The sequence below is a fragment of the Pezoporus flaviventris genome, unplaced genomic scaffold (assembly GCF_033815535.1).
Source record: "Pezoporus flaviventris isolate CSIRO_AGI_PZ_B2104156 unplaced genomic scaffold, CSIRO_AGI_Pfla_v1 ptg000010l, whole genome shotgun sequence".
Taxonomy (NCBI): Eukaryota; Metazoa; Chordata; class Aves; order Psittaciformes; family Psittacidae; genus Pezoporus; species Pezoporus flaviventris.
In genome coordinates, this window is record NW_026892558.1 from 2,185,965 (window position 1) to 2,206,112 (window position 20,148).

General features: G+C 48.9%; 1 protein-coding gene across 2 annotated transcripts in view; it reads left to right on the forward strand.

Moving 5' to 3' along the window:
* Positions 1 to 19,890, forward strand: part of ZBTB7C (zinc finger and BTB domain containing 7C) — a 44,590-nt gene extending 24,700 nt beyond the window's left edge. Inside the window, exons 1-3 of one of the 2 annotated variants that reach the window (XM_061450505.1) lie at positions 11,840 to 12,054; positions 12,306 to 13,502; positions 18,494 to 19,890. In XM_061450505.1, coding sequence (XP_061306489.1) covers positions 12,047 to 12,054; positions 12,306 to 13,502; positions 18,494 to 19,130 — 1,842 coding nt within the window. In that variant the 5' untranslated portion in view covers positions 11,840 to 12,046 and the 3' untranslated portion in view covers positions 19,131 to 19,890. Of the gene's footprint in view, positions 1 to 11,839; positions 12,055 to 12,305; positions 13,503 to 18,493 lie in introns of those variants that run through there. The other variant, XM_061450506.1, reaches the window with a different exon arrangement.
* The last annotated feature ends 258 nt before the right edge of the window (positions 19,891 to 20,148 follow it).

Genomic DNA, 20,148 nt, shown 5'->3' on the forward strand with positions numbered 1-20,148 from the left:
ATCTGACATTGTAATGACAGCATGGGGAGTTCAAAATGTAACAGTAAATATAGTTGTTAGGGAAAATATGAAGGAGAAAAATAAAAATCCCAGCCCACCGTCCTAAATGCCTCTTCACATCATGAGAGGGATGCAGACAGACTCCAAACACCATCAGCATTTCTGGGTTCCAGTTGGAAACTGCCTGGAGTTCAAGATAGGCCAAAACAAACAGGCAAGACTGTCTCTCTTTACATGTCGAGGCTGCATTTTCTTCTCCTTTTCCCTACTTTTCCTTTTTCTTTCTGAAGGTTCACCCCTCTGAATCCCCAAGAGGAGAGAGGCTGGGCTTTCTCCCTGCTTCCCTGGGCTGTTTCCATAGCTGATGGCATGATGCACCCCTGGTCCTGCACTCAAACCCAGCCGAGAGCTGAATCCGGACTCAAGCCCTGGCTATTTTTGAATGCTGTATTGAAAGGTCATTTGCCAATTCCATTATAAGCCTCATTTACAACTCAGCTGTTTTAAATCAAATCAGACTGTGAGTTGGCGTGCGCACATTGTCAGCTGGGACGTAGGGCTTGCCTCGCTTGGGGGTCCGATCCTTCAGCCCCTCTCCTTGCCTGCAGAAGTGTTGGTTGAAAACTGAATCCTGTTGATTTTCATTATTTTCTCCATGCAGAAGATATTTTTCTTTTCTTTCTCTCCAGGTTATACCATGGGGGGAGTTCAGATGCTTTTTTTATTTTCATTCCTCCACCAGCTTTAACTAGATTTACCAGGCTGGACACAGGTGGAAGCTCATGGATTGCTCAGGCAGGTGAAGCTTTGCAGGATCAAGGCTGAGCTGACAACTCAGCAGCTGTTTACCTTTCTAGCAGGTTGGCAGAGAAACCAAGGTTTTTTGCGCACAGGAGGAGATACAAATGAGCTCTGCATTTGATCCCTGATCTTTGGTTAAATTGCTTTGTAACCTTCAGAGCTGGATTAAATCATCCCCTGAAGATAGGGAGTTGCCTTTAGATATTTGGTGCTTGGGCCACACTGTAAGGTTACGCTCATATGTTACCTGTGGTCTTCAGATTACTCATTAATTGGTTGGTTTACATACAAGAAGTCTGAATGGAAGTCTCATCCCCTTTCCCTGACTGTCCTTTGCTGAATCTTGGTGGTATTTCCTCTAGAAATGCCCAGCAGAAAGGTTAGAGACATGTTGCATCTTGCTGGGTTTTCAATGTGGTCAGGACGTAGGATTCAGAGAAGTGCTGGCTTGTAGAATCACAGAATGGTTTGGGTTGGAAGGGGCCTTTAAAGGCCCCCTAGTCCAACACCCTGTAATGAGCACAGACATCTTCAACTATTCGAGATTGCTCAAAGTATCCAACCTGACCTTGAATGTTTCCAGGGATGCAGCACCCATCCTCGGGTCAGCGAAGGATGGGGAGATGCAATATTCAACCCATTCTGCCTAATGCCCTCTACAATGTCACTGAGGCTGTAGGTGGCTCTGAGGAGACACCCATATGGGTGAAACCTAGGTGGATTGGGTCCCCTCTCCAAAATGAAGGCCTTGACTCGTCTTAATGTCGAGGGTGACTGCATCAGCACAGTCCAAGCCCAGGACTAGACTTCTGCCCATGGTACAGCTGATGTGGTGGTGGTGCTGGAGGAGCTGTGCCTTTGCAAGCTGAATTGCTGTCACAGGAGGTGCTCTGCAGAGGCACTTTCCATGGACACATCTCTCCAAAAGCCACTTTATGTCCACGTGGGAGCTATTCTGTCTTCGCCATAGCAGGGGAGCTCGTGTGCTTAGAGCTCCAGGACTTAAATGGCAATTAAAAATGAATGAGGCTGCAAAGGCTGCCACGAGAGCCAAGCAGAAAAATAATATTTTGTTTATGCTGTAGTAAAACAGACCAATCTGAGGTACTGCTCTTGTAAATACCCGTGGGAGCACAAGCCTAATGAATGCCAACGTGGTGCCAGTAGTGAAGGGCATGGTGAGAGGTGAGTCTGAGCTTGCCTTGTGAGGATTGCTCCAAAGCAAGCTGGGTTTTACAGATGTGCTAGCTCCATGTGAGATGTGTTGTCCATGTGAGAGGAAGGATGAGGGTCCTGCCACTGCCCTGGTGTGAGGCTGGAAATGCCCTGGGTCTAGCAGTGGGTGGTAAATGCCACATCCATGTCAGCGTTCAAGGCCAGGTTGGACAGAGCCTTGGGTTGGCACGGTGTAGTGTGAGGTGTCCCTGCCCATGGCAGGGGGGTTGGAACTGGATGATCTTAAGGTTCTTTCCAACCCAAACCATTCTATGGTTATATGATTCTATGGGGATGGGAGCTCCTGGTGGGATGATAGTGGGAGATGCTATGGGGAACAGCAAGAACCCCCCCCAAAACGGGATGTGCGCAACAGGGGATGCCCAGCGATGCAGCAGGGAGCCCAGGCAGGGTCGGGAGGAGCAGCCTTGTCTGGAGTGCAGCCGCTGCCAATGCCACTGCGGAGCTGATCTTCCCACCCCTCTGCTTGTGGAGCCTGCCTGTACCTGCTCCCAAGCCGATATTAAGCCTGCTCAAACACTGCACCGCCTTCTCCTCGCATTGTTTTCTGTACCCCACACCCAGCACCAAAATAGCGATAACCCCCCCTTCCCCACCCTCCCGCGGTGACTCAGGCTGGCGAGCAGGCACACATCTGCTTCTGATTTAACGTGCTAGCGCTATGACCCTTTTATTTTCACTCCCAAAGCCCTCCCTTCGGTGGCTTTCTCTCTGGAGGCAAAGGGAGAGATGAGGAGTGGAGGGGAGAGCTGGTTCCCCATCCATTGCTTTTTTGGAGCTCCCAAAAGCGCGCTTTATTTCGGAGCTGTGTTTTCACTGGTGACAGCCATACCCCGATCCGCATCCAAGGCCCTCGCAATCCTGTCCACTCCAGAGGGACGCCAGCCAAACCAGTTTTCCATGGTTAAGCCGGGCACATTTTTCCGCCGTGGCTTTTTTTTCTTGTCAGGAAGCAAACCCACCCAGTGTGTGCGCGCCATTCAATAGCAGCCTTTTTTTAATTCCTTTTCCTTTTTCTGGCCCCGAAGAAGAAGAGCAGAGCGACAGGGGCCGGCCTGCTCTCCCAGGAGGTTCAGAATGGGAGGAAATGGCTTTTCTTCTGCTATTTTTAAGGCCACGCTGGAAGGAGGTACCAACCACCAATGAGCTCGCAGGGCTGTAATGTTGTGCACCCATAGGGATGTATCCTATATATATATAAATATATACATATCCTATATAGCCTCCTATAGCAGGGGCTGGGCAGCTTGCACAAAGGGGAGGGTAGTGTTGGAGGAAGGTGGCTGCAAAGACATGGGCAGTGACCAACAGTCACAGGATCCCAGACTGGTTTGGGTTGGAAGGGACCTTAAAGCTCATCCAGTCTCAACCCCTGCCACGGGCAGGGACCCCTTCCACTGGAGCAGCTTGCTCCAAGCCCCTGTGTCCAACCTGGCCTTGAACACTGCCAGGGATGGGGCAGCCACAGCTTCTCTGTGCAACACCGCGTATCTCATGGACCCTCCTCTATCTCATGCCAGAGATGCTGCAGGAAACAGACACCTGATGTTCAGCCAGGCCAGCTCCAACATGGGTGAATCTCTGGTATTTTTCTCCTGCTGTCTTTTCTTTCCCCCTTATTTTGGTCGTTTTATTATTTTACGTTGTTTGCAGAACACAGTGTAGGAGGGGGGACACGTCTCTTGAAGTGTGAGTGAGTTCCCATGAGAGTGGGGTGGTTGCACAGGGTAATTGGAAACTTCTGTTTCACTTGACATCTTCCCCTTTCCACAGGACTTCTATGCACACACAAGCACAAATGTATAATGTGTATGTATGTGTGTCCATATAGACACATAAGGAAGGGAGATACTCAGCCAGGATGGTTCTCTGTACTGGTGACATCGCATTTGAACATCCCTAAATGCTGGAGCCTGTCCAGGAGAGCACCAAGGAACGCAGACAGGAACCACTGAGGCTTTCCAAGCGAAAACCTCCATAACTGTTATGCACCTCCAGCTTTGCAGCACCTCCCAAAACGTCAACAGAGAGGTTCAGAAGGGAGCTGATGCCCAGAGCACCATCCCCCTTGAGCTCCAGAGCTCCAAGTAGCTGCTTGAATGGGAGGGGGGACAAAGCTATAGGGAAACACCATGGTCAGATGTGACCGCCCTATAAACTCCCTTCTGTGCTACCTGCTTAGATGCTGTGGTTAATAAATTTGCCCCTGCTTTGTGCATAAGTGAAGCACCTAAAACACCATCTGGAGTCAGGCTGTGCCTTCAGTATAGCTCCACTAATTGTTTATGTTTATTTGACCATTTATCACTGGGATCCCCCCTTGCCAAAACCTGCCCAGCACATCGGATGGGACTTGTCATGCTGCATGCAGACTTAATCAAGCTGCCACCCAGAAATGACCCAGAGCTCCTGATTTTGGAGATTTATATAAACCCTGAAATTGTGAAGCATGCTGGGTAATTTAAAGAAGCCAGAAAGAAGAAACCAAAGTGAAAACATGGCCCTTCTATTATAGGATGCATTGAACACTACTCTGGCCCTGCAAGAGCTCCCGTTTGTGTTTATTTGGGGCCCAAGAACTGGGTTTAAGGAAATAGGAGAGCCATGGGGCTTGGTCCTGGTGGTGTGATAGCATCTTCCGAGCACTCGTCCCACAGTGTGCAGAGCTGCTGGGTGGCAGGTCCCTACAAGCTCACCCAGAGGATGGGTGTTGATCACCCAGCTTAATACCACAGTCTGGGAGCCTGCTATGAAATTAAGTCAAGGTCAGGCGAGGGTGGGAGACCTTGGGGTAGATCTAAGGGGATGCTGGGGCTCTTTGTATACCTGGTGCTTACCATGGTGGGAGACAAAGGAGAGAGGAGAGGAGCTCAACCTGTTCATCATCATGTGCTGATAAAAGCAACAAGCCTACAGAGGAGCTGAGGCCAGGAAATACTGCCTTAAATACCCCATGGTTCTGGTGGTCATGGAGGAGCAGCAAATTCCCATTATAACCAGTGGCACCAGACTGATCAGCTCACTGGGGGAGATTTGATTCATAATCTGCAATTTCACCAGGTTGTATCTGTACATAGACAAAGTTGTTAAAGCACAGGGTGCCCTGTGTAGGCTCTCGGTATCTGGAGCTAACCTGCAGGGATAGATTTGTTGAGAGATGCATAATATTTGCTGCAACATATATAACTTTTAAAAGTTCCTGAGGATGGGTTCACAAAAAGCACAGGAGATGCTTTTGTGCTCTCACACCTCAGCGACTGAATGAGTGGCATCTGTAATCACTGTTTATCATGTTAAGCAAATAGTGCTCATGGCACTTCCCCAGTGATATACAACACATCCCCAGTACTGATGTCCCCTAGGTATGTGGACTGGCTGAACTTCTGTTTGAATTTTGGAAACTGGGAAGAGTGGCTGTCACTGAAATACAAAAAGGGTGAAATGTGTCATTGTTGGGATTGTTGGACACCCTGGAGGTGGCTCTTGAACCAGGGGCCTCAGGTGAAGATGGCTTTCTGAAGGTCTGCTTATAGGAAATGAATAGTTGCAGCCCAATAACGTCAGTTTCATATAGGATATGTAAATATATATGGTTCACATGAGCTTAACTTGCCAGACAAATGTTGATAAGGATGAATCCTTGTATGCTCAAGGATTTCATTTGGAGGTCTGTATTAATTTTGTGAAGTCCGGTGGGTATTGGAGAAGTACCAGGGTAAAGGTCACCAGTGTGATCTCATTCCCTGAAGTGTAACCACTTTAATTATGTGCTCAAACCATGCTCACCTTCTGGGCTCTTCCTTCAGGTAGGAGCTGTCTCATTCATCCTTGGCTCTGTCGAAGCTGGCCAAAAAGGCCACCCAGGGCTCCTTGGCCATCCCTCTCCTCCCAGCACCTGTGGGAGGTCTTCATCTGTGTCAGTGTCACTGGAGCCCTGGTTGGCCACTATAGGCAGCCTTTGTTAGCATCACAGAATGGTTTGTGTTGGAAGGGACCTTAAAGCTCATCCAGTTCCAACCCCCTGCCACGAGCAGGGACACCTTCCACTACAGCAGTTTGCTCCAAGCCCTGTCCAACTTTGCACCACCATCCTCCAGAGCATCCCCTTAACTTGTACTGACCTGCTCTGTTTATGGAGCTGCTCCCTTGCCAGGACCCAAATGGGGTGATGCCATCTCTACAGCCACCCACAGTGCTTCCTCCCCATCTTTGCTGCAAGTGAGCATCCCATCTTTGCTGCAAGTGAGCGTCTTCCATGGCAAATGTGACCCTCTTTGCACCCCTCCTTGCCAGAGCATCCCTTTGGAAACCTTTACCCTTTTCTGCTTTGTCCAAATCTCAGCAAAATCCTTCATTTTTTTTTTTTTTTGAGGAGGGATCCTCAGTTTTGGGTGGATGAGCTTATCATGAACCTCTTAAAAACCAAACACCCCCAGCTTTCCTGGCTCAACCCTGTACTCCCTAAACAAGACTGGTCCCAAGGGAAAGGCTGGTCTCAGTTACTGGAGGCTGGGGCACCCATCCCAGCAATAAAACCCTCGTGCTACTGCTAGTGAGCCAGTTCCCTCCCACAGCATCATCTTTGGGTCTGGGAAGTGTCTCCTGTGCTTTAAAACCCAGGTGATTTCCATGCGAGGGAGGCAGCGGTTGGTGTCACCACGTTTTCTTCATCGTTTCAGGCATCTCATGGGGAAGTGATTGAAAGGAGAGGAGCACGCTCTGCCCCACCTTCCCGCCGGAGGGGAGGAACGCTGGGTACTGGGGTGGGTGGTTTAATAACACGTTCCTCTGGAGACAAGATGTTCAGAGGGGAGGTGTGCTTAAGGAAATATTTGCCTTTTTGGGTTTTACACATTCCTTTTGCTTGGTTTATTGGGGGGTTTCTTTATAAAAGTTAAAACAATGACCCACCTCTCTGCCTGCCTTTTAAATGGGGTTTTAGGGATCCTAACTCCTTGGTATGAGAGGAGTCTTCCAAACTGGAGTCAAGCGCTTGGCCAAGGCAATGGTGTTGTCCCAGGGTGGGGTGTCAATGTGGGTGGCTTTGCTCAAGGACACTTTCACAAGGGACTTGCTCAAGGTCACAAGGGACTTGCTTAAGGTCATGGAGCAATTGGCTGATGTGGGGATGGAGCTATTCCCCCCCACATTAACAGCAATTCTTCCTATTCCCCCAAAATAACACTGTGGCTATATAGCAGGTGCTGTCGATCACTGGTCAGCATTTCCCCTAGAAAGTAGCTGTAATGTTTTGACAGATTAGGGTAATCTCGCATGCACATCTTAATTGCCTCATTACAGAGGCACAAATAAACCCGGGGAAAAAGAAAACCCACAGATATTTATGGGCTGATGGATGTGGCAGGCAGGTCCACACACATGGCACCGTGGTGGGATGCAAAGGGAGAGCAGAGAGCCCACCCTGCTCCCACAGCCTGGAGCAGGGATTAGGAAAGGGGAGCAGGTAGTAAAGCAGCATCAAAGTATCTCTACCTTGAGGTGCCCGGTGCTCCAAGCAGGGGAGGGAGGCAGTTGGTGTTGGAAATAAATAGCGATGGGGAAAGCTGTTGAGAACCTTCTGCTGACTGCCTCTCCTGTGTGGGCAGCAGGTTGGGGTGGCCAGGGGTGCTCAGCGCCCTGAATCCAGGTCCAGCCACCTCTGGCATGCTTTGCTGATGGTCTCAAGCTTCAGGTGTAGAGCTGGAATCCCTCCTGGGAGTTTGTGCCTGAGGGATGCTGTGCTGGGTGTCAGGATCCAGCTGGGGAGGGGATGCTCAACCCCAAGCCCTGCCCCTGGGCTTGCACCGAAACCCTGCTCCATGCACAGGCTGGGTGAAGGGAAGAATTGGAGACACCATTGGGAATGTGTCTGGAAAAATGTCATTTTGACACCAGTAGTAGGCAGAGATCAGCTGGAGCCTCAGGCTCCTTCCTCCGCTGTGCTGAATGCAGAATGAGCATGGCCTGGGAGGAGGATGCAGACACTTTGTGCTCCCTGGCTTACCCTGTGGCACCCCCATGTCTTTCTGGAGACAGTGAATATAGGCACAACAAAAAGAACTGTAGACAGGATTCCCCACCTTCCTGTGGGGAAAACCATAGCATAGAGAAGGCCAAGCAATTTTAAGAGAAAATGCTCCAAGAATGTCTATATGAATATCAAAGTATGGAAATATGAAATAAGAAAATACAGAAAATATATAAAAATATATTTATATATTGATATATAGATAAAAGTTCATAAACATATAAAGATATACAAATATGTACATATAGATAGATAAGAGATTGTATAAGATTAGAAATATATAAATTATACACATAATAAATCAATGCTGCATGCCATAGTAATGGTGTTACACGCCAGTATACAAGTAAAGGCCGAAATTGCCATCTCCCAGCTAACACTCAGGTCGTCCCCACAGATAAAGCATACAGGAAGAGGAAATCTCCAGTCCCAGCCAGAGTCCTGAACCAGGAGCCATGCATTGCACAAGCCTGGGCTCCTCTTGGCAGCCTTCATCTCCTCCATGGGCTTTGCAGGGCAGTGTCACTGAAGATGAGGAAGGAGATGGGAGAGGGAAGCAATGATGAGGAGCCCTCACAGGTCTCCTGCTCCTGGCTTTGATCAATAGTGAGACCCCAGGGACAGGCTTCTGCCCCACTTCAGGGCTGGCACGTCTTTTCCAGGGCTCTTTCAAGCTGTGTCAGTCCCCCGTTTCCATTCATATAAATGAATATAGGCAATATTCGTTTATCTATATTCTATACATACAATCTCTATAGCCTATTGAGCATGCTTCTATTTTTTTACTTGTCACGATGCTAAATGAACATTTCACCTCCCTATATTTCAGTTTTATATTACTGGTTTTCAGAGGCTGTATTATACTGAATGAGGCTTGAAGTTAAAAGGAGACGTGAGAATAAAGCAACCAGAAGATAAAAATAAAAACCAGAAGGGTTTTTGAGCAGCAGAGTGCTCTGGATGAGCTCTGGGTCACCCAGGGAGTGTACATAACAGGCGGTTTATAATACCACTGTGTTCCCTGGCTCGTACCTGGGGACTTAAAAAAGGAATGATTTTCACCCAAAAAGGGGACAAAGCTTTTATAAATGGGGCTTTTCCTGGCAAGAAAGTAATGAATGAGTTTTAAGCATGCCCATAAATGCAGTGTTTCGAGACATCATCTGCAGAATACATTTATTTTAGGTGCCCTCCACCCTTCCCCCCCTCCCTGGTTTATTTTAACAATGCTGTAACTATTATAAAATGTGACTTTTCTGTTTAACTCCTTGGCGCCCACCCAGCGCCTGCACGTGCGTGTGCATGCACTGGTGGCATTTGTCGCCGTCGGATGCTATTTTTATGCCTGTTAATTCTTGAGGACCCCTCCCTTGGGTTGGGGAGGGGAAGGGGGGAGCCCAGAAGGAGGGAGAGAAAGGAGGAGGAGGAAGGAAAACGTCAACCTCAGCACACTTCCAGCCTCTGGCCATAGCCCTCCCTGGGGGCATGGGAACCATAAGGTCATTTCTCAGGCTGGCTGAGATTGGAGCTGTCAAACCACGCTGAGAGTTAAAAAAATGCAAATGCATGCAAATGAATGGGCTGTTTCTTCCTCCATTTAAATGACAAGAATCACCTTCAGTTTTGCCAGCACCCTGGCTTTATCAGCTTACCTAAGTGCTCCAATTAACAGAAGCACACCTGGAAAGGGCCAGGAGGAAAGGAAAAGGAGTCCATTTCCACCAAAAGGAGCTGTACATCATTTCATTTTATAATCACATATAGCCCCTGATCTCCTAATTAATTTTTTTTTTCTTGCTTTCTTGCTGCTGAGTTAATAATCCACCATCAAGGAGGATGGAGTTTAATGTCCCGAAAAAACCTCTGTAAGATTAATTGCAGGGTAGCCCAATATTCTGCTTTTCTGATCTTTTGCACTTAGGGTGATCTGGCAATAAAAGATCAAAATAGATTCGGAGGGAGACACGTTCCTTCATGCAAGGAGCTCCTTTAGCACTAATGCTCCTTCCAAACAAAAATAAATGAGTAGAAGATAAATACAGCAATAAAAATTTAATTGCTAATGCTTATTATTCAGGATACAAAGGCCTAAAAAGGAAGCTGTGTTTTCCTCCCTGGCTCAGGGGTTATTCATTATCTTACACTCCACTTGGAGAACACATTGGATTTACTTCCATTTATCTGTGATTTTCAAGGAAGATTTGATACAGAGCCGGTCGGGCTGGTGGAGGAGCGTAGCTAGTTAACATGGTTGAGCACAGCACACTGTAATGAATCAATTTGTTTCAGACAACAGACATAATTAGCGTGGAGCTAATGGGCACACCGTGGGATGCAGGGCTGAAGCATCATTCCTTGCCCACAGATACCAGTGGCTGGAGTGGAGGGGGGCTCTCCCCATCTCTGGGCACGGCAAGGTGCTGGAGAGGGGTCCCCAAGGTGGGGCTGCCCTCCAGCCCTCTGCAAGTCTTCACGAGCTCGGTTTGTCCCCCATCCCACGTTGCTCCAGGCAGTCCATAACCATTCCATGGGGTGCGATCCATCTATGCTGTGCTGTCTTCCCAAGGCTTTTGGTTGCCAGCTCTCACGCAGCAGTGCTGGGGGAGATACCTCCAAGGTCTTGGCTGGAGGTTGACCCTACAGAGGGAGGAGGAGGCAGACAGCAGTCCTCTTCCCACGGGAATGTTTGCTGCAGTCTGACCTCCCCAGCCTTCCCCAAGGGTGACTGGCTTGCTGGCCAAGGATTTCCCTGGATAACCTCCTTCCCTCCAAGCTCTTTCTAACCCCAAGGGCTGGAGGCAGGTGGTAGGGTGGGAGCCAGCCCCTTGCCATGGGGTAGACCAGGTCCCTACTGGTCCCACCAGCTGGTGGGAAAGAGGTTTGGAATCAGAAACGGAGAAGGGAAGGACACCCAGGACATGGCGATGGATCCCAGGAGAGATGTGGAGGTGGTGCAGGGTGGGATTGGGTACCTGCCTGATGGTCTCAGCCTTGCAAAAGGGGCTGATGTGGGGCTGCAATTTTATTTACGTGAACCATGGGGTCTCTTGGAGATTAACCCCTTGGCTGTGAGCTGTCTGCATGAATACATGCTCTGTGTCCTGGGGGTTTCCAAAGGGTTAGTGTATTCAAAGTTATTCTGGCTGTTTGATGTATTCCGTGTGTGATGGGATTAATGTATTTGTTGCCTGCTGGAGGAAGTCACTCTCCTTCCCTGGGATTTCTCATATGGAAGGGCTGCTGGAGTCATGCGAAAGAGGGAACATCTTATAGATTAAAAAAAAAAAAGGCAAAAAAAAAAAAATCAGGTTTTCCTTCTGGGTGTGGGCTTTTTGCTTCCAAATTTCCCTTTGAAGCTGGGTCTGCAGTAGCAGGGGAAGGTGTCTGCCAGATGAACAGGGCATTTGATACCACGCTAACAAGTCAGAACAGGATTAGGGATGGAGCAAGCCCACAGGTGAAGACAGCAGACATTCATCTGCCCTGGCCAGGGCCCTGGTCCCTGGTTGTCTTTCTGTGAGTGTTCACCTCTCTTGCCACCCAGCTCCCTTGGGAAGACATCTCTATGTGGGTTGTCTACCTGCTAAGGTAACATGTGATAGCTTCCACACATGATGTAGCAGGAGGCCACAGAACTGGAGACCTGCTAGTCCATAAGGACCTCTGTCCTACTGCATCAAACAGCCATGACCAGCAATCCCTCCTGTTTGGGACATCTAGTTATACCAGTCCTCAAAACAATTGTATGGATGAGATGGGATCTCCCTGGCTCATCTTGTTTAAGTAGTGTAGGAGCTGGCACTTGGCACGGTGATGCAATACAGCATTGCCTTTTCCCCACATAGCTCCTGGCAGGACAAAGCCAACATGTGCCTGGAAAGATGTTGGGTGTGGGAGGATATGGAAGAAACGTGATGGGGAGGGAAGTCATTGCACAAGGTTCCTGGGGGAGGGATGTGAAAGAGGGAGCTTGTGGTGGTTATGAAAAGGTGAATAGGGTGGGAACTGAGAAGGATGGAGACAAAGGAAGAGATGTGGAGGGAAGCAGACGTTAGATCACAGAGGACCTGGAAGGTGCTGAAGGTGACATGGAAATGCACTGGGGCAATGCAAGCAGAGGGTGATTACAAAGGTCTAAGTGAGGCAAGGGAGAGGAAGACACCAAAAGAAGGCAGGGTCATTTCAGCATTATTGACTGTGAATCCCCTGCTAATGCTGCACTGTCTGTGTTTTGTCCTAGGGCACTAAATGAGAATATGGCCAATGGCATTGAAGATCTTATTGGGATCCCATTCCCAAACCACAGCAGTGAAGTCTTATGTGGTTTAAATGAGCAGCGGCATGACGGTCTCCTCTGTGATGTTATCCTCATTGTCCAGGACCAGGAGTACCGGACACATCGATCCGTCCTTGCTGCCTGCAGCAAGTACTTCAAAAAACTCTTCACTACCGGCACTTTAACAGACCAGCCCTATGTTTACGAGATTGACTTTGTCAAGCCTGAAGCACTTTCTGCCATCCTCGAGTTTGCCTACACCTCAACCCTCACCATCACCACCTCAAATGTCAAGCACATCCTCAGCGCTGCCAAGATGCTGGAGATCCAGTGCATTATCAATGTATGCCTTGAAATCATGGAGCCTGACAGAGAGGCAGAAGAGGAAGATGACAAAGAAGATGAAGATGATGATGAAGATGAAGAAGAAGAGGAGGAGGAAGAGGAGGAGGAGGAGGAAGTGGAAAATTTCGTCAATCAGGAGAATCTAACTGATGTCCAAGAAGTAAGCTGTCACCAAAGCCCTTCTAAGTCTGATCTTACCGAAGAAGCATATACAGAAGCACCTAAAGACTGTCCAAATCACTACCCAGCCAACAACTCCTCTGGACACTTGGGTGTGATACGAGACTTCTCCATCGAGTCCTTGCTAAGGGAAAACTTGTACCCTAAGTCAAACATCCCAGAAAGGAGGCCAGCTCTCTCTCCTTTTGCCCCTAGCTTCTTCCCACATCTATGGAACGGCGATTTTAACTCCTTCTCCCAGCTAAAGGAGCCACAAGTAGACAACGGCCCCTTAGATCTGGTGATCAAGAAGAGGAAGATCAAGGAAGAGGAGGAGAAGGAAGACCTGCCTCCGCCTCCTTTCCCTAATGACTTCTTCAAGGACATATTTACCAACACCCCAGCAGCTCCCTTAGGGCACATTAAGGCCGAGACTGAGTATAGCGCTTATCTCAATTTCCTAAGCGCTACCCAGTTTGGAGGAGTTTTTCCACCATGGCCCCTGGAGGAAGAGAGGAAGATAAAGCCCAAGGCGTCACAGCAATGTCCCATCTGTAACAAAGTCATCATGGGAGCCGGCAAGCTGCCCAGACACATGAGGACCCACACGGGAGAGAAGCCGTATATGTGCAATATCTGTGAAGTCCGCTTTACCAGGTATGTGTTGGGTACCTCTGCTGTGCATGGCCATGTGTGGGGAGGGCGGTGGTGGTGGTTGAGGGGGCCACATCATGACCTGTGGGTGACTCCTAAGCTACACATATATTTTTCCCCAAAAAGCAGTAAAGAAGGCAGGGCATGATCTCTATCCCTTCTGAAAAACAAAAAGAGAGGAAGAGAGGGTGGAGGAAAGAAATGAACCTACTGATTTTGGTAGGTTGCGGATCACATCCACAACTCACTGGATCCATCCCCTCACTGGGCAAAAGCTTAAATAAGCAACAGGGTATTTTCAACCCCACCATAGTTCACCACAGTTGGACCAGCAGGAGCTGGAAAACAGATGGTCAAACAGTAAAGGAGGTTTTGTCTCTAATGTGCTGGGAGATGCATTGAGCTGGGAGGGCCATCTAGCTGCGGGATGTAATTAGTTCGTGTTTGCACATTTTGGCATCAGTGCAGACCACAACCCAGTTGCACATGTTTAGACATGGGAGGGTCTGGGCTTTCTGAGGCTAGATCCTAATTATTATATGTTAATAGCGAGGTGGGGTCAGTCTCTTCTCCCACGTAACAAGCAATAGGACAAGGAGAAACAGCCTCAAGCTGCACCAGGGGAGGCTTAGCTGGATAGTAGGAAAAATGTCTTCACGGAAAGGATTGTCAAGCACTGGAACAGGCTGCCCAGGGCAGTGGTGGAGTCACCATCCCTAGAGGTGTTTAAAAGACATGTGGATGTGGCATTTGGGGACATGGGTTAGTGGTGGACTTGGCAGTGTTGGCTTCACGGTTGTGTTTGATGATGTTATGGGTATTTTCCAACTAAAATGATTCTATGATTCATCACCCTGAACACTGGCCACCCAAGAGCCTGGGACCTGGTCTCTCTCTCTATGGTCAGTGGAAAGATATCAGCACCCTCAGAGTGGTAGATGAGGGAAGGAGATGAGCAAAGGTGCCATCCCTGACCCCAAAGACAGGGCTTAACTAAAGCAACTAACTTTTGGGTACCTAGGTCACGTGAGACCAGCCCCAACATGGGCTGCTCCAAGGCAGGCATGACCAGCCAGTCCACCCCTCCTACCAAATCCCAGCCTTTGCACTTCTCTTTACCCCAGCAAACCCCTCAATAGTAATAAATCAGAGCAGGCTACACAAATCTAATGCTACTGCTTGCAACCCTTCTCTGAAAAGCTGGGCAGATTTAATCGGTGAGCAGAGACAAATAGATTCCTGGACCTGCTCTTGCTGGGTATAATTAATATCTAATGAGTACAATCTTTACCATAATAATAAAGCTTTCTGACAAGACCACGGTATTTCAGCTCCTGGCTGCGTGTGAGAGAGAGAGCCCTATTAAGTTGGGGCGAGCAAACCAGAGGAAAATAATATGCACGGTAGGCAAAAGTGAGCTCCTGACAATGTCCGGACACCTGGGGTGCTCCCACATTCAGCCTGCCTTTTCTTCTCCATCCCTGTGATAATATTCAAGTGGAAGTTATGCAGATGATGAGGATTTGACCTGAAAATAAATTTCCATGCTCCTCTCCATTAACGCAGCAGACACCGTATTATAATGCAGGGAACATCATGCCTTGGGCTGGTGCATGCGACGTGAGCCAGCTCCCCCTGCTATGTGCAGGGGAAAGGCCGCTGCCGGGTGCTAATTCCCGCCTGCAGGAATTCAGATCTGGGTCCTGCTGCATCCTGAGGTTAGCACTGGGTTGTCACCTCCAGATAGGCGGGCTCTTCTGGGAGGAGTGGGATGGGTTCAGCTCAGTGAGTGTGGCTGCATCCCAGGCTGGAGGGTTCACCTGGACAGCCCCATCCTGCAGCCCCATCGCTGCCCTGGGTGTGATGCTGTGGGTGCTAGTTGCTGACAAGGAAACAGCTTGATTTGACCCATCATCAACGCCTTCTCTCTAATGGGGATAATAAATCTGAGCCCTCCCAGGGGGCATCCCAAAGTCCTTTACAAGGAAGGGCAGCATAATTGGCTTCATCTGAGGAAACTGAGTCAGGGAGAGATGTTGGGACTGACTCACAGTCACTGATGAGGTTAGTAGGAGGGTTCAGGTGGGAATTCAGGTATCCTGACCCCTACTCCAGACAGGTTAAATCAGCATCTTGGAGGTTAAAAGTTCCACGTGGAGATGGTCTAGCATGGTTTAGCCAATTACTAACACAGGGCTAAATCAGACACCCTCTCATACATTTACCAGCTTCTAAATACAAAGCACAGGGGTAGGAGGACTTTAATCCAAGAACAGAACCCCAAAGAAAACAGGGATTAACTCAGTGGTGTGGGTGACGTTCTCCCAGATTCATTCACAAGACCAAAGCTGTTCATACAGGTCACCCTACACAAAGCTGGAGCCTGCAGGTTTCTTTTTTTCATTTAACACCCTGAGTGAAGTGGAAATTTGAAAACATCAGTTTATTTTCAAATGCATTTTGGATAACACGCAGCTGTTTGGTTGTGATTGGTTAGTTGAGGTTTTTAGCCATTTTCAGCATTACTCTAATGTGAGGGCTCTCCACCAGGGAAAAGTGTATTTAAGCAAAGTGGAGTGATTGAGATGCAGGAAGAGATTTCTGCCGGGATTTCCTGAGCGCTGCCACTCGCATTACGTGCTTTGCTCCTGAGGGGAATCTGATGCTTCCCGAAAGCATCAGACTGGCACCCGGAGCAGTGAGCAGTGCCTGCACCAGGGACATACATGCCCACACAGTCACCCATGGTGGGGTCCCCGGGGAATGAGGGTGCAGGGAAGCCAAGGTTCCCAAATGGGATTTCTGACCTAGTCAGTCCTTTGCATTATTTCTGTGCTCCAGGAACTGTGGAGAAGCAAATAAACAAGTAGAGAAAATACATTTTCCTGGGTGGGGAGTCCCCCAACCTCCCCCCATCAGATCCCTTCTCCTTCATGTCAGTGGGTCCTGCATCCCACGGCAAGGACCCCACATGCACCTAGATCTGGCACTCCCACTTCACAGGGACATCTGATCGCAGGAAGAAGGACTTCATTTAATAGCTCATTAATTTTTTCCTTAAACAAAGGCTGCTCAGCTCCTACTCTGTTGGTTTGCCCTGCTGAAATGCTGGAGAAAACTGCAAATATTTCAGTTTTTCCACCAAGACAGCCCCAGAGTGCTCAAGGAGAAACTGTTCCAGCCAGAAAGGTTAACATTATTTGTTCCTATTATTTGTGTTGTGACAGCTCGCAGAGCCCTAATCGTTCTCCTAATGCAATTGCATTAAGGTTATTCACACACACGGAGCACGGTTCTCTTTCTCCCGTCTCACAAAGCCCACGTTCCCCATGCTGCATCCTCCCCTGGGTGCTTCACTGCAGCCGGAGCATCTCACACACACCCCCAGCCTCCGAGGTTCTCCAGTTAGAGCCATAAAACCTCTCTTCCATCCCACGGAGATGCTGTCGGGGCAGGGAGGATTGAGTTTCTTTCTCCCCATCTGCTGCCGGAGATGTGTAATAGCCTGAAAAAAAAAGCTTTGCCTGTATTTACATTATACAGTAAACCTGGTGCGCTGCTTGTTTATTACGAAAAGCAATCCTGCTAGGTTAAACATTACATATATAGGTTTAAATTATATTATAGGTGGGGCTGGTAGCTCTGCTTTTCATTAACGTTTCCGAACATTTCGCATTGCAAACCCCTGCGTTCATCTGCTTACGACTTCGCTGTACATTATCCATTTGGGATGAAATTTTCCATGCAGCTTCATGTGCTGTTGAGAACTGATTCCAGCCCCTTCAGGATAATGCACCCTTGTTGAGTTTTTGGGATAACAGCATCTTTGAATATTTCGGAGTGGGAAGTCAGGATCTGGCTCTGGGCTTGGCATAGGGGGACAGAGATGCTTTTCTTCTGTCTCCTTAAAAATCTGTGTGAGTTGTAAACCTCATATGAGCTTGTTACAACCTCTGTACAGGCAGGGAGCTGTACAGTGCTGCTGCTGCAGATGCCTGACCAGGCTGGGACTGGTTTCCTAAAGGCAATAAAGCATCATCTGATGAAGAAGTGACTGTCCTGATAGGGATACATCTCTGCATCCTTGATCCCGAGGGACTGGTGTGCAGGGATGCCCATACCGAGGCCGCACTCCTCACAGCATTGGAGTGCTGCTGGTCACATCACCGAGAACTATATCAAGATAAACAAAGGCAAGGTGGCAGAAATCAGTGCAGAAGCAGCACCTTGCAAGTTCTGTGATTCTTGTAGACTGCAGAAGGAAACATTCATTGGAAGAAAACCTGATGGGACTGCCAGCTTAGGAAAATATTATTGGGTTTAGACGTTCCCCTTAAAAAAAAAAAAAAAAACAAACAAACAAAAAACACTATATTTGTAAATACGTGCCTTTGGGGTGGGTTTTATGGTTGTATTTAAACACCTTCCCCAGAACGTGTGTGAGGTTGGATGTGTGCTGACCTTGGAGAGCGAAGCGGGGAAGGACAGCGGTGCCGGCCGCTGCCTGCACCTCTGCTGCCTCACCCTGTGCCATGCTCCCGGTGCAAATCAGAGCTCCGGAGACACCCAGCGGTCAGAGCAAGAATGAAAGGAAAGGAAAATCAGCTCCCGGAGGGAATTCTTCTGGACGGCATTGCCTTGCATTGCCAGGCTCTCGGAACTCAACTAATTTCCTAGTCTGCAGGCAGGAATGCAGCTTGTACTTATTTAGATATCACCATACGGTTTTGGGGTTTATTCCATAAGGTTTTTTCTCAAATTTAGGCTTTCTGGGATGGGCTGCACACTCCTGAGATGGAGAGCGGGGTTTGTGTGATATTTAAGGTGCTGTCCCTCCGGGAAGGAGGAGATGGATGCAAACACCAATTTCCAAGAGTATCTATACACTGGGGTAAGCCCCGGGATGAGCTCCTCGCCTTCCCATTGCCTTTCCCTCTCCTGATCCAAGGAGCAATCTCAACCACATCCCTGACCAAGCGCCTTCTCTTTTGCAGGCAGGACAAGCTCAAGATCCACATGCGGAAACACACTGGGGAGCGGCCGTACCTGTGCATCCACTGCAACGCCAAGTTTGTGCACAACTATGACCTGAAGAACCACATGCGCATCCATACCGGCATCCGGCCCTACCAGTGCGAGTTCTGCTACAAGAGCTTCACCCGTTCCGACCACCTCCACCGCCACATTAAGCGCCAGAGCTGCCGCATCGCGCGGCCCCGGAGAGGACGCAAGCCCGCAGCATGGAGGGCGGCCGGATTGCTCTTTGCTCCCGGTGGCCCACCGGTGGAGAAGAGCTTCGTGATGCCACCGACGCTGGAGGAGATGAGCGGCCACCTCGGCAGCACGGCCATGTGCCTTCCTGGCCCCAGCCCCAAGCACTTTCTGAGCGGGGCCAAGTCCCCCTTCAGCCTGCAGGAGCTGGAGAGCCAGTTTGAAGAAACCCAGATGAAGCTCTTCAGGCGAGCCCAGCTGGACATGGAGAGGAACGCGAGCATCTTCGCCTTCGCTTTGGGCCATAATGAAAACCTTGCTGCCCAACCCTTCTTCCCCCTCCCTGATCCATGGAGCACAGGTTTCAACGGCTTGGCAGGGCTCGGCCATGTGGCTCCCATCTCAGAGGCAAGCAAATAAACCCATGTCTGGTCCCACCATAGGTCTGCTTCCCTTCCCAACAGGATGACCAGCTTTCTCAGCATCCTTGTCTGCTGTTTCACGTCATCTGGCCCCCAAGAAGCTCTCTGTCCCCTCCCCACCGTGGCTTGCCGTGGGGTTTGAGGCATGGGGCCTTCCCCACGGCAAGTGGGTGAATAGGTGGGTCCTGTGCTCCACGGCCCCAGCACTTTAGACTCTACAAAGCACTTGGCTTTGGGGCTGTGGGGCACTTACTGCCCCATTCAACCACCCACCGCTCACAGCTCCATCTGGGAAGGACAGGCCAGGACTGCTGCTCTCTTCAGCCCTCCCAAAAATGTCACTTGCCTTAGTCCAGGGCATGGCCATCACCATGGGATGGCTCTTCTTGGGGGAGATGCCCCGATTTTCCACCTGTAGGACCCACTTGACACTGACAAGCCGTCCAGACTTGGTTTTCATATGTTACATTCCTTGGCCCTTTTGGTCAAAAAGACTTTTTTTTCCTTTTTTTTCTTTTTCTTTTTTTTAATTATTTCCCGTGTCTGGCAACAATATTCATTCTACAAGGGTTAAAGGGAAGGGTCGAGCAACCATGTTGGGAGGGGAAGAATCTTGGCCATTGCCTTTCTCAGTGGTATATCAGATTTGCAGGGCTGGCAGGAAAGCCCTGAGGTGGGACCCTAAAAACATTAAAAAAAAAAAAAAAAAAGCTAAAAAAAAAAAAAAAAATTAAAAAAAAAAAAAAAAAGATAGAAAATCACCCAGAAGCAAAGCTGGGTGGAAAAGGGGATTTTTACTTATTTTGGTTCTTTGTCCATTTCAAAACTTCGGAAGGAGAACCAAAGCCTGTTTTGAGTACTTTGACTGCAGTTGCTTGAAAAGGTGAAGGAAAACTTTCGGAAGGATCAGAAATTTTTTGATTCTGAGCTTTTATTAAAACCTTGCTTTGGGAAAATAAACCATGGGGGAATTTTGAAATGAAAACGTCATTTCAAACCAAAGAGTCAGAATTCAC